The 14034-nt window shown below is 44.7% G+C and overlaps 2 protein-coding genes across 4 annotated transcripts in view; both read left to right on the top strand.

Moving 5' to 3' along the window:
• Positions 1 to 13144, top strand: part of ACAP2 (ArfGAP with coiled-coil, ankyrin repeat and PH domains 2) — a 116107-nt gene extending 102963 nt beyond the window's left edge. For 2 of the 3 annotated variants that reach the window (XM_019532936.1, XM_019532938.1), the window contains 5 exons: positions 2933 to 3120; positions 3449 to 3558; positions 4643 to 4753; positions 5021 to 5082; positions 10319 to 13144. In XM_019532936.1, coding sequence (XP_019388481.1) covers positions 2933 to 3120; positions 3449 to 3558; positions 4643 to 4753; positions 5021 to 5082; positions 10319 to 10422 — 575 coding nt within the window. In that variant the 3' untranslated portion in view covers positions 10423 to 13144. Of the gene's footprint in view, positions 1 to 2932; positions 3121 to 3448; positions 3559 to 4642; positions 4754 to 5020; positions 10089 to 10318 lie in introns of all 3 variants that reach the window. The other variant, XR_002100641.1, reaches the window with a different exon arrangement.
• A 178-nt stretch (positions 13145 to 13322) lies between these two features.
• Positions 13323 to 14034, top strand: part of XXYLT1 (xyloside xylosyltransferase 1) — a 25664-nt gene continuing 24952 nt past the window's right edge. The window contains exon 1 of the mRNA XM_019532552.1: positions 13323 to 13362. Within this exon, the coding sequence (XP_019388097.1) occupies positions 13323 to 13362 (40 nt within the window). The remainder of the gene's footprint in view (positions 13363 to 14034) is intronic.

The following is a 14034-nucleotide window of genomic DNA, read 5'->3' as shown; positions in this document are numbered from 1 at the left end:
AAATTGGATGCTTATCTTGCTGGGATCCTATGACCCCAGCTGACTTTCTGCCCTTTGGGCAGGGGGCTGGACTTGATGATCTCCCGAGGTCCCTTCCAGCCCTAATGTCTATGAAATATGAAATCTATGAAAATAAAGCCCAAGTGTGAAGGTGGACCTTGGACCCAAACACTACAAGCTTATTATCTTTAATGGGGTAAGGGGGAGGGCAAGGCACACGGGCCAGGCATTTACTCAGTCCAACATGCTGGTGGCAGCCCTGTGCCAAATAACCAGCGTCCAGGGTGGCCCCTGGGTGCCTTCCCCCTAGGACGTGGCTCACCTCTGAGTTGTCTCATCCTCCACACCCAGGGGCACACATGGAAGGTACTTCAGCCTGCAAAGCCTTGAGGACTGTTCCCTTCCATCAAGGCTGACCAGGTTTCACCAGCCATCTCTGGGAGCTCTTACTCTTGCCTTCCTGTGTGGAGCTGACCCCTTTGAGTTTTTCCCCCATGCTTGGCCCTCACCACAAGTCTGAGTGGAAGTATGAAGTGCATGGATTAATGCACAACTCTTATTTTCTCCTTATCCCTTGTCACATTGAAATCCAGCCAGTTGAAACCCTCTTGGACACACTGCAGTATTGCCTAGAAGAACCTGGCTCCCCGATCCCCCAGAGCCAGTGACCTGGTCTGTGATTGGCCTGCAGCAAGTGGAGGACACAGTTCAGAGCTTCCTTCCAGGCAGGACAGCCACTGCAGCCCGCTGGTGGATGGTTGTGAGCCTGTAGTGGGTGTGGAAGGTGCAGTGTGGCACCAAATACCAAGGTGTTTTCTTCTTCCCCATCCTTGCTGTGGTCTTTCTGAGGGCTCTGGGCAGAGACTGGAGGTTCTCTGGAGCAGCCAAGTCTGCTTGTCCTTTACCCCTCTTTCCTGGACCCCAGGGGTTGTCTGTTCCCTCTGCTGAAATGAGGGGCAGCCTTGGCTTCCAGGTCATGCTTCTTAGCATGGTTCTCCAGCCGTTCACAGCAGTTCAGGCTGGGAACCTTTTCTGCCATGAAGACTCAGCAAATCCTTTACCCTGGAAGGGCATAGTCTCAAGGACCTTTTCTTACTGTTAACATTGCTGTGACAGTGCTTCATGTGGGAAATGTGCAGTTATGTATTTGTTCCTTTTGATCTCCAAAGGTTTAGGTTACTGTCCATCCTGGTTTAATGGATATGTTGAGAGCCTGGTATTTGTCTGCCTCTGTTAGACACAGCTGGGCCTCACAGGTCTGCTGCAGTGCATGTCTTCTGTCTGGGATCAAATGAGAAGCCCCCTTTGGCTGTTTGGTGTTGGCCTTGCTTTATGTTCTGGTCTCAGATGACATGTTTGCTGCTGTTTTCCTGCAGTTCTTTGGTCTGTTCTTTGCTACCTTGGTTTGCTTTTATTTAAAGCTTTATCCATGACTGCTCCAGTGAGGCTTTGAGGCATTCTGTGGCATTCCTGTACTGTTCTTCCTTGTGTTTTTCAAACTTCTCTTCTGCTCTGGTGCCCTTGTTTTGCTTGGAATGATTCTGCAGCTTGGCTGTATTACTCAGGTAACCATCTCAAGTGCCTTTGCCGTATTGGTATGCAGGGTCTCTTATGGTCTGGTCTTGGAATAAATGTCCTGTTTTGCAGCTGGCTTCTCTAATGGTGCCTGTGATTTCAAGACCAAGTCTGCATGTGCAGCCTCTGGAGCCGCTGGGGGAGCAGAGCCATGTCTAGTCTCCCTTGGGCCATGGCTCTGTTGTAGCATGGTGGTGAGAGGCCCAGAAGCCGCATCCGTCTTCCTCACAGCTGTCCATTGTCTCATAAGTCAGAGCTGAAGGGCTGCATCCAGGTGTCAACTCTGAGTCCCCATATTTTGGCCTCTGAACCCCATCAAGGTTGTGCCTCCTCCCCTGTGCCTCTCCTCCCCCTGTGACATTGTCACGGGACTTCACAGGCCTTGTACACACTTGTTCCTTGGGTGCAGTACCCATGGACCGGGATCAGAGCCAGGTCCATAGGAGTGTGGCTGTGCCAAAGCATCTGCAGTCTTTTGCATTTGTTCTTCTTTTTCTTTAAAATGCCTTCACAGTTTCTTCTTCAAACCCTGCTGAAGAAATTGCTGCCTGACCATGCTCCAGCGTTCCTCTTCTGCAGGCTCACGGCTTTTATGCTGTGTGAGGCTGTCGGGTGGTGGTCCTCAGTGGTTTCTAGCCTCCTCTTGCCTCTGTGTAGTGGATTTGCAGGGCAGTCATGTGCAGTTCCCTGTGTGTGTTTTGTAAAGTGTTATTGCTTGGGCTCCCTGTCATGGCACAAACTCAGGTTTGGCTCTTTGCCCAGGAACCATTTCCTGGGCTGAGAGTAGCCAGACAGTATGTGTCCATGTGCCCGCTGATACGTTTGCAGAGCAGCTTTGCCTTCCTGTGCTGAAAACTGTACCTCGCACTTTGTAACTTCTTTGTATTGGACTTAACTAGGGGGTTACTTCAACTCCTTTCTATTGGATTCTCTTTATAGCAAGTTTCTGTGTATTGCTGTATAAGAAATCTTAGAGCTATTAAGAGATCTTTCTAGCTTGTACCTTGGAGGGAAAATCACACTAGAGAACAAGAACTGCAGCCAGGTAAAGTCATGTGGGGTAGCTGGATTGATTAATGGTGTTCACAGTTGCTAGTAATGTGGATACTGATGTTTTTGTGGTGGTTATTCATGGTATTGAAAGAGTGGCTGTTACCAGCTAGTGTAACGCAGCGCTGGGCCAATGTCCCTTATGCCGGGCTTTTGGTGGCTCAGACCCCCGGGTTTTGCGAAGGTCGGTTTGCTGCATGCCATAGGTGCAGCATTTGTCACATGGATGTATTTGTCTGCCCGGTCTCAGGTGACTATATCAATGTCAGTATTTACAGGTAAGTGTCTGTCTGTCTGTGTCTTTCAGAAGGAGAAAAGCAAGAGGCTTCTGTGCTCTGCAGTTCTAAGCAGCTGGATCCTGGATTGCAGCTTTATCGTGCTGCCTACAAGAAGAACCTTCCTGACATGGCAGAGGCATTGGCCCATGGGGCTGAAGTAAACTGGGTCAATATAGCAGAAAACAAAAGCACCCCGTTGATTCAGGCAGTGCTAGGGGTAAGTGATATACAGCATGGATGTTTCTGGGTCTCTTTTAACAGCGAATCACTTGCCTTGCTAGATTGTGATAGTGTTTGATCTGTGGTACCAAAGTGGGCTCATGTTGTCTCTCTTCTTCAAAGTTGCTTCTGAACATTGGTTTCCATTAATGGCCTGGTCGGGACTGTGTACCCTGTTAGTGCTTAAATAGATAACATTTGGAGCCACGTCCTTCTTTCTTTCCTCGCCATATGAGGTGATGTGATTCTGTGATTCACATGCTTCTAGATTTGTCTCTTCTTCGAAAGGCTTGGTGCTGAATTGGCCTTCTGTTGTCATTCCTCAGGGCTCATTAGTTACCTGTGAGTTCTTGCTGCAGAATGGTGCCAACGTGAACCACAGGGATGTGAAAGGAAGAGGACCGCTGCATCATGCCACAGTCTTGGGACACACTGGGTAATGCTCTCTTGCAGTACTTGTAAAACAGCCATCCTTTTCTGAAGACATGCCTCTTGGAGTTGATTGGTATTTGCATAGACTCTGAATCCCTGCGCTGCTTCTCCCCAGGACATCCTGCTGTTTTTCACACCTTCAGGATGAAATGCAGCTACACACTAGTAGTCTGATTCATTACCGTACTGGAAACGGACGATCATGTCCCTTCCCTAAGAACGATCATTCAGCAATGTTCTGTCATACGTTCTATCACACCCTTCCATCACCTGCTGCTGACAGTGAGGGAAGTAAGAAGCTGATAGAACCACTGCAGAGGCGGCTAGGATTGTGCCTTGTTCACTTTGTCCGCACGTGCTGCCTGCCAGTGCACCTCTGCATTGTGTTTCCAAAGCTCTTAACACAGTAGGGCCCTGATATATGTTTGAAGCCTCTGTGTTCCCTCCACGATCAAGACCATAATAAACCATAATCTGATGTGCAGTACCCCTGCTGCTTGCCTGGGTATATTTTTCTCAGACATAGAGACCCCCTGCTCCCCCATTTAGCATTGCCAAAGTGTCCTCCTGGCCTGGAAGAGTTTTGGAGGAAGAAGAAAATGTGTCCAAAGCCATTCCTCATGGAGGTGAAGTGCTCCCAGAGGCAGGTGACCAAGTAGGATTTCAGAATATTAATTCTGCAGTGGGTGCAAGCAGGCGGCTGATGCTTTAGGCTTTTAGGCATGCTAGTAATCTCTGGTTTTATGCTGCTTCATAGCTGTTGTCAAGCAGCGTATTAGAGATGGGTGGAAGTCTCTTTCTTGGTCCTCCCAAATGCAGTGGTGAAGGGGAGGGGGGCCCATTGCAACAGTTTCCAGGTCATCGATTCAACTGCGATTCTACCCTGTGGCTAAGTGCTGATACCCTTCACTGTTAAAATTTTAGGTAAAGCTGATGGATTTAAACTGAGTCACTCAGGTTGGCAGGAAAGGGCTCGAGATGGTTCAGAACAACTGAAATAATTTGAATGAGTGTAGTGAGTCCACTTGATCTACAAAGTCTCTCTTGTTCCTGGTGAAAAGTGTTCTATAATGCTGTTTCTTTAATAGGCAAGTGTGTTTATTTCTGAAACGAGGCGCAAACCAGCATGCCACAGACGAGGAAGGGAAAGACCCCTTGAGTATAGCTGTAGAGGCTGCAAATGCAGATATAGTAACATTGTAAGTATTTTTTGTTAAGATTCTATCTAATGTTTTTTCCTTAGGCTTATAGCATGAGACAAAAACACACAAGAAACATTGGGTGGGTTTTATATAAAAATGGTCAAGAACTAAAGACATTGTGAAGAGAGAGTGCAGTGTCCATTGGATAGATTGAAATAAGCCCTGTGCCTCTTTCACTGGTGAAATTCAGAAATGTGTTTAAATATTTTTTTCCTATATTTTTGAGTATAGTCAAATAACTTTCTCATCTTTTCTAAACCATAGGTTACGTTTAGCAAGAATGAATGAAGAAATGCGTGAATCGGAAGGACTTTATGGACAGCCAGGTCAATACTCCACTAATAACCATACTGAGATGCAGTATAAGAAATGCATTCAGGAATTTATCAGTTTACAATTAGAAGATTCATAATTTTTGAGCAAAACTGAATTAGTTTGGTACTGTAATGTTTTATAGGCAACATCTACATGTTAACATTTGATTGGAGTTGACTGCTGCGTACTCTCCCAGATCACTTACTTGTAGGCCGAAGAGGAGGGTGTTTGACATTTACCGTGGTAGTGGTGCATGTTAGCACAGCTGTAGCCAGTCATTGCTGCTGCTGCCTACCGCAGCAGTGGTGAGGCACAGCCCTCAATGGTTGACAGTCCATTGAGAGCCAGGAGACGTTAGGCTGCACCTGATGGACTCCACAGCTGCTGTCGTCTCCCTGGATTGTTCAGCCGACATCGAGGAGTTAATCTTATTATTTCGAATCGATGTCTGTTCTCTCCGTTATAAACCCTTTTCCTGAGGCCCATACAAATTATTCATGTGAAATCACTTCACTTCAGGCAGGAATGAGAAAATGAGGGCTGGTTTGCAGAAATAAATGTTAAAACAATGTCTGTTTTTAAGTTGTACAGATGTTAAACAAAACATTCATTTTTGAGGCACATTTTTGCAGATACAGAACTAAACCAGTTTTTACAAAAAGTTAGTTGGCATTTGGTCCAATTGATATTAGAAAGCAAAATGTCCCACTTGGCACATCTGTACAAAAACCTCATGGGTGAACACTGCTTGTTTGCACCTTTTGTCTTGTTACACAAGCTGTGCCTACCATGACACATGTTCATAAGAGTCGTATCTAAACTAATGCAAAAAGTGTTAATAAAAAGCAGTGACTGGAGATTTTGCAATCCAAGCTGGAGTTAACAGCCAGTCTGAGAGGCCGTCATCAGGGAGCCTCGCTGAGGTAAAACCATTTTGTGGGCTTGTTTGTGTCCAGCACTGAGCACTTTGGGCCCAGACCAGCAGTCCTCAGGCCTGCTCTGTTGACTTCACAGGGACCACTCGCGTGCGAGTGCTTTGCAAGATTAGGGCCACAGTGCTTGGCACCTTGCAGATTGGGCTCTGTGCCAGCAGGCCACTGGAGCACAGTAATCCTGCTTAATAATCCTGTGCCCAGAAACCCAGACTTGTTTATTTCATAACTAGCTTTGGGCTAAGATTGGATATTCAGCCACAAAGACGCTCAGACATTTGAAGTGATGTTGCTGTGATAGTCCAGGAAAGATGGAAGAGTTCTTGTAGGTGATATCTTTTATTGGACCACCTGCATGGTTGGGATAGATGGAGACAAGCTCTTGGGTATCACAGTACCCATTGTCAGGTCTCGAGGGAGGAAGGGTACTGATACCCAAAACCTTGTCTTCATCTATCCCAACCATGCAGGCAGTTCAATAAAAGATATCGCCCATAAGAATTCTTGCCTCAGACACTTGAGTAATTTTTGTAGAACCCAGGATGATTTGCTGACATGTTAATGGGTTATGACACAAACACGGAAGTGTCTGCCAGCTGTAAAGTGACGCAGGCTACTGCTCTGCAGAGTAAAAGAGAGACCGCCTGCTCCGTCTTGAGTGGCTGTTGTTCAGCCTGTGACATTGGTTGCCAGCACAAGGCATCCCACTTCCCATGGCAGGCTAAAAGATAACAGTACCCGGTGATCAATCTTGTATTTGTTTTAAGGTGAAAAGAAATTCCATCCTGATTTCAAAGAGCAGAACACATTTGCTTTGAGGGGAAAGTAAAGTAAAATTGTAAGGTATTTTAGATAAATTTATTAGCATATGAGAGATGTGAAAGCATTATAAATCAAATTGATGTTATGTGTACAGAAGTGAGTTTTGTTACTGAATGTTACAGGACTTGCTTTGATTTTCTTTTGTTACAAAAACAGGCAAAATTTGTTTTTCTAAAAATCATTGAATGTCTAGGCTTTAACTGGAGCTGGTAAAAATGGAACAAGTTTTTCCTTTTTTTTTGTTTGTGAAATCGGTGTAGAGAGATTTTTCACTCAGTTGGAAAACTCAAAGCAAGGAAGTTATTCCTCAACAGTTTTAGTCTGATCTGTCCATATTGCAGTAGCATCTAGAGGTTGCAGCTGCGATCAGGTGGACACTGTGAACAAAGAGAGTGAATCCCTGATTGGCCTGAGCAGGCAAGATGGACGAAGGGAAAAAGGTGCACAGAGAGCAAGTGATCTGCCCAGGGTCTGTGGGTCCTGGGTAGACTGAGGAATAGACCTTCATCTTCCTGCCTGTCACTGCTAATACTGTTTCCATGGACAGATTGGGACCTGCTCTGTTGGGATGACTCACTTTGTTATTTTTTTAATATAAATAATTATTTGAATATTTTAAATGTTTGCCTGACACAAGTGCTATGTGACTGTACCAGTTTGAGCACAAAATCTAGTCACTTTTGTGGTGGTGATGAACAGAAAAAACCCGCTTAGTAGCAGAGTAGGAGTTGGTATAGCAGCTGTATCCTAATGTCAGGTGTATCTTCTCTGTCTAACACTCTTCTTCAAAGCTGGTTCTAGAAGAGATGATGATAAAATACTAGCGGGGTTATTAAAGATCCTGTGGCTGGGCAGTGCGAGAGGGTAAGGGAGCGGGTGGGGGGGTTAAAGAGTGCAGCCCATAATGATGAAGTTAAGTGAAATGGGCATTCTGTATTTTAGCGTGCAGTCAGTGAAAACAGTAATTAGTGTAGGTAGTAGCATCGGTATTTCTGGTGTAAAGATGTTTGATTGGTTTGAGCTGTTGAAGGAACATACTCATTACTTTGCATGGTACAGTGGGTCTTCCAAAATGTACTTCGTATGAATGGGTACCGGCTGACTAAAGCAGCTTGTTCTACAAAATGTGCATTGGTGGTGGTAGAAGCCATACATGCCATTGTACTCTTCCATGTATAATACCTGAGAATGCTCACCTTCTGGTGCTACAGTCTAGTCAGTATTTCGTAATAGCATCTGCTACCCTTTCTTCCTGTTTTCCTCTCATGTTCAGTGTGTGCCTTTTTAAGTTACTTTGGTGTTGAACAGTACAGCAGTGCTATAGTATTTTTATATTAAGAATTTGCACTTTAGCTACTATAACAGTGCTTGGAAATCAGTTTTAAGCATTTTAAAATACTATTTACAATGTTTACAGTATTGAATATTTTAATGCAGCATACGAACACGAGGGGCACTTTATTTCACTCTTCTATTTTTGTATGTGATAACTTTTATCATCCAAAACAGCCAAAAATAGAACCAAAAAGTATCTTGCAGAACTAGCTTTCATTCGAGTGAACTTGAAAGAACCAAATGTGTTTAACTGAAGTGCAACATAGTTCATCTGTGGGATCCATTTCCCTTTATTTCCGTTGGATTAATAATGTAATCACATGCATTAGACATACTAACCTCGACCTTGTGTTCTTCCATATCTGTTCTCTTGATGAATTTTCATGACTTCTGTTTTATGATATGCTTGTCTCCCAGTGGAAGCAATTATCAGAAGCTGTAATGAACAAACCCGTGCCATGTGCCTGTTGCAGTTCTAGAAAAAGTACTTGGAGCTAAACCTGAGGACTGAAAGGGAATTTCAGTACAAAGAAATTCCCTTTGATAAATCTGTTGGTGATTTAACTTATTCTTTGAAACCAGAAAGAATTATTTTTGATTTATTCATATACAAATCTTGGCACTATATTTTAAATAGTTTGGGCAAATCAGTTGTTGTATTTGAAAATGTATTTTCAAATAAATGCACCACTAACTCCACATACGGAGGAATGATATAGGTTTGGTACTGGAAATTCATGTAGGATATTATGGAAAAACAATCTTTACTCTAGTCCTGTCCCATGCAGGCTCTGTGAAGTCATTTAAAAGAATACTGTTTAGAGATGGAGGGAAACATTTACATTCACCCACCTTCCTCATCTCCTCCCCCACCATTAAGAGGAAGGGAGGCCTACGTGGCAGGAGAAGTAAACTGGGGTTTGGCAATTTCCTGCCCCCCTTAGATATGCAGTACACACTGGAGCTGACAGATGGGGAACAAAAGTGCTTGGGCCTTGTGCAGTCTACAACTGCTTTGTTTGTGGGAAGAGGATGGGGGAGGCTCCAGGTGGCTGTGTACCTCTAGAGTCTGTCAAGTTTATTGGCATGTGTTTAACAGTGGGGCTTTAAGTGCATTTTTAAATGAAGCCTATGTGCAAGCACTTTGCTGGAATGGAGCCACAATGCCCAAATTGGCTTTGAAACAATTGCTGCCAGGGATGGAATGGATTTGAAATGGGCAGGGGGCTGCCGCTGGCAAACTGTCATGCCAGTGAAGTGGAGGTAGCTCCAAAATGTAAAGATGTGTGTTCCCTCATAAGCTAGGGAAATGCCCATTGAGTGAAGAAATAAACAGCACCCCATCACCCCGACTTGTCGTGGTATTGAAGATGCGACTTAGCTGGTCTTGTGGATGGGGCAGGGAGTTGGAGAAAAGACTAGGTGGAACAGTCCAGCTCCCTCTTCGTGTCCTGATATTGGAAAGGGGGGGTTGCTCAATTGGTGTCAGGAACTAAGTCCTTTTAAACCCCAATTGAAGGGCAGAAGGAACTGATGAAAAGACACTACTTGCTGAAGGCCCTTGGTATAGTGTTGGGATATCCTAGAGTATGAGATGACTGTTGAACATTGCATATAAATATGGTGCCATGTTACTGCAGCAACAATGCAGCATTCCAAACATGAATTTGCAGTACCATAGGAATGTTGCATGCTCCTTGTTACCTTACAAGCTCTCAGGCTATGAGAGGACATTTTTTCTTTAGTCCTTTATGCCATACCTCTGTTTTCATGAAGAGAGCCTATGCCAGGACTTCCATTTTGATAGAATGATTTTGCTTTTTATCTGTTAATTAAATGTGTTTTTCTTTTGCATTGCTTTAAAATGCTTGCACCTTTCCTTCCTAACTTTGAATTTTCCTCTGGCAGCCTTTGAGGTACTATTTCAGGTATAGTTTGGCTTTGTTTCATTTGCTTTTACAAAATATGCATGTCATTTAACCAGTCTCTTTCAAAGACTTTGCATCCATCAGTATCACTCCACATATAAGCCATCTACTATACATGAATGTTGCACAGTAATTGCTAGGACGGTGGGACATTTGTGTGAAGATGCATGATGTGACCTGTCTTGATGAACATGTTGAAACTGTTTCCCTGTTCTTCTCTTTCTGTGCAGGAGATGAAATTTATCAGGACATTTTCCGTGACTTTTCCCAAATGGCCTCCAATAATCCAGAGAAGCTAAACCGTTTCCAGCAATCAGATTCACAGAAGTCTTGAATGTCACAGCAGGAAAAGAACTAAACCTGATCACTCGTTCTCTTATACGTATAGTGCAAGTCTTTTTAAACAGCTTTAACTATATGCATTTTTTAATAGTCAGTAGTCTAGATAAAATGACCGCTCTGATGTGGCCTGCGGTAGTGGCAGGTATGGGGAGGAGTGAAGGATTGCTGACACTGCTGTCCCCCTAAAGCACTTGCCTCTGGAAGGCAAGGGCCAACTTACCCGTCCCATCCCTGATCTGTGGTTGTGGGAGAGAAATCTGGCAATCTTTTCCTGAGCTCCCTGTCTACATCTGCCAGTGATAGAAAATATCCTCTGCTCCCCTTGCCAACAGTGCTCACAGACATGTGTTGCTAACAGCAGATAATGAGAGTTGATGCAAGTTCTGTCACCGCTTAACCTTCCCACTAATGCAGGCCACTGGCGGTGACTGCTGGTCAGTCACTTTGCGGGTGAATGTGTGATCTGGGGGATCAGACGTTGCATGGAACAGCCGCAGCCAGGAAGGCTGCCTTTTGGCAAGCGGCTCTTGATATTGCTCCCAGTTCAGACTGGTTCGAACACTTGCAGGTAATGCAGCCATCCTGAACTTAGCCTGCTTGATCCCTTATGTTGCAGCACGCTGTAAAGTAGGCAGCATACACATATATACACATTCACCGTTTCTAAATACAGAAAATTGCGGAGACTCTAAGCTGTATTGCGCTGTTCCTGCAGAGTAACAACGCGTGGCATTGCCTAATGGCATTGTCTTGGCATCGAGAGGAGCTTTCTCAGCAAGCCCTGCTCTGCCTTCTGCAGATGTGCGTGGTTCCCCACTTGGATGTGTGCATCTGTTGTATAACGGATAGATAACACACACCTGCACTGTTCCCGATGCTCCGTCTGTCGGGACTTTGAACAGTAAGGCTCGTTTCTAGGGAGCACCATTAAACTACTGTAAACTTCCTGTGACCTGCTCAAACTAGTTACAGCAACGTGGTATCTTGCTGCTGAAACTTATTTTGGAAATAAATTAGGGGTTGGGGTTTTTTTGTTTTTTAACTATTAGCTTGGTTCAGTGTGAGCAGGTAAATTTGGAATTAAAATTAAGTCTTTCCTGGCACATTTACATTTAAACTATTCCAAGATGTTTACCACTGTGCATTAAATAGGTAATGAAAAATAACATCTATGGAAGGTCCCTGATACCAGGTTAGATACTTGTATTATACAAAGTGTCCTATTGATAAGCATGCTAAGTAGCTGAGTTTCACAGTATATAATCTGTGCTTCATGTGTAACCTAATTACTTTAGGAAAAGTAAACTCAGCCCACTGTTTAAACTGCATTTATTTTGGAAAGTAGTAAGTTTTCTTATTAGAGAATACTCCTTATAGATGAGTTTCCTAAGCTTTTAAATTGGAATGGCTTCCTGTACAATGATAGCATGCTCAGTGATTGCTAATATTGAAATATCCTTCTGTCTTAAATTAGGAGGTGTTAGAGAATATAAGCTTCTCTGTAGCTGGGACACTGTGAGATGCACCTAGTGCACATTGCAGATGTACAGTACTAAGAACATGGTCTTGGCACTACAGGTGAGGGTGGCTGTACATTGAGTGTGATGGCTACATCAAAGCAGTTTGAAGCTTCAGGGCATAGCTACCCTCTTTCTTTCTGTCACAGTAAGACATCAGGTCTTTTCTCTAAGATGCCCTGTATCAGACCTCCACCTTGGACCACCGGTAGCATGTCCTTTCTAGTCTCAGGGGACCCCCTGTTTAAACTCACAAGAGGATTTCCTCTAAAGCAAAGGGCTTTCTCGCCTTGTGGCTATGGGGGGGCTTCTGCTGCACTCTTGGCTCTTGCCTGCCTGGGCAGCGCATGACCTCACTTTTTTGTAAGCAGCGAGTGTTCATGCCGTGCTGGAACCTCTGCTCTGGCTGGTACTGATGGTCAGCGTTCCCCATGGCAGGTTCTGTCAGTGTGTTCGGGCGGGAGGCAGTGGGGTTGGACTGGTATGCAGAGCAGGGCTGGCAGCTCAGACTGTGCAGTTTTGCTCCCTGACCCCTTAGGTACAGATGTGTACAGTAAGATGTGTTTGCTGAGAGAGCACTTTCTGTCTGACCAGCCCTGACAGAAACAAATGCGCAGCTTAATTAATACGTCAGCCTCACCAGGTGAGGGTGGCTCCCAGCCCCCCCTGGGACGCTGTAGCTTGCAGGATCAAGAGCACGGCTGATCCAGGCCTTCAGAGGTCTGCATTTGCCTCTCAAGTGCTGGCTTATGTGTTCCTGTTCTGCTCAGCAGCAGCAGGGAACTTCCACTCCTGCCACAGGGTGCATCTGAATGTCACTTGAACTGTATGCAATAAAAGTCCATTGTGCATTGAGCCACGTACCAAATAATGGGAAACTTTGCATCCCATTCAGGCTTATGCCATACAGCTGGACTATCATTGGCCTTCATTTGTGCAGAAGGAAGAAGCAGTTGTTTGTTCACAATTAAAAAGCAATTGATTATAATAATCTTACAACTATGTGAATACCTAGTACTGGGGTTGCCACTGAAGGAGGGTCTGACCTTCATTTTGGGTCAGAGACTCAGCACAAAAAAGCACAACCTCCATTCCCCTGCCCCTCCCTTTTGGAGGTGTGTGTTACTTGCCCAACTTGCTGATGAAACTTGGGCTACAGTGTCTCTATTAAAATGATTAGTATTTGTTTTAATTGTTTTTAAGGCTGCTTGTTTTGTATTGGTGTTGGTATAACGCACATGAATTCAGGTATTTCTGTTCCACTGCATTGTGCTGTTTGACATACTGAAATCTTTATTCTGTTCCCTCGATTTTGAGTGACTCTGTCAGCAGTCCGAATTCTTGCTTTAGCATTACAGGCTGCGTGCGCATCTGGATGGCGTTGGAGCGCATGCTTCAGTTGCTCATGAATGCAGGTAGAGCGCTGCATCCTTTCCTGTTCAGCAAGGGACCTACTCCAAGAGCTCGCTGGAATTGGGACACCTTTCCATGGACTTTAGGAGTTACGGATTGATCGCACAGTGGTGATTTTGAACATTTTTGGTGTTTTGAAAGATGCCACATGAATATTGTATCATATCCCCTACCTGCCTTGAAAATGTATTTTGAGTTGGTTTTATATACAGGCAGGGTTGGTCTCTCCGTCAGCTCTGTCTATAAAATAGTCCCTCACTCTACATTATGCCTTGTCCACAGCATGCCCCAGCTGTTAGAAATTACTTTATCATCATTATCTTACAGCACTACAGTGATGGTTGCTGCAGTGCTTCTGCTGTGTGCAGGGAAGCACCAGACTCTACCTTCTTAAACACAAATGCGAAAGATGTATTTTAGTAATGACATCTCTAAATAGCCCCGTGACCGTAGGCAGGCCATTTCCTGGAGCTCCAAACAATCTGGTACGAAAAGGTTTTGTTACCCAAAGGGCTGAACTGATGCACTGAAGTACTCTGTGCCTGCTCCTTTGTCCACTCCCAGGTGGGGAAGCATCTTTCCAGGATCAGGCCTGGGCGGGGAGCCCTGGCTTGATGCTGGCAGCGTCGGGAGTCGAGCACATTTGCACATCCCTGTGCCCTGTGACAACAGGG

The sequence above is a fragment of the Crocodylus porosus genome, unplaced genomic scaffold (assembly GCF_001723895.1).
Source record: "Crocodylus porosus isolate Cpor-Errol unplaced genomic scaffold, CroPor_comp1, whole genome shotgun sequence".
In the NCBI taxonomy this organism is placed as follows: Eukaryota; Metazoa; Chordata; order Crocodylia; family Crocodylidae; genus Crocodylus; species Crocodylus porosus.
The sequence above is the reverse complement of the archived record's forward strand: the minus strand, read 5'-3'. Positions and strand labels throughout refer to the sequence as shown.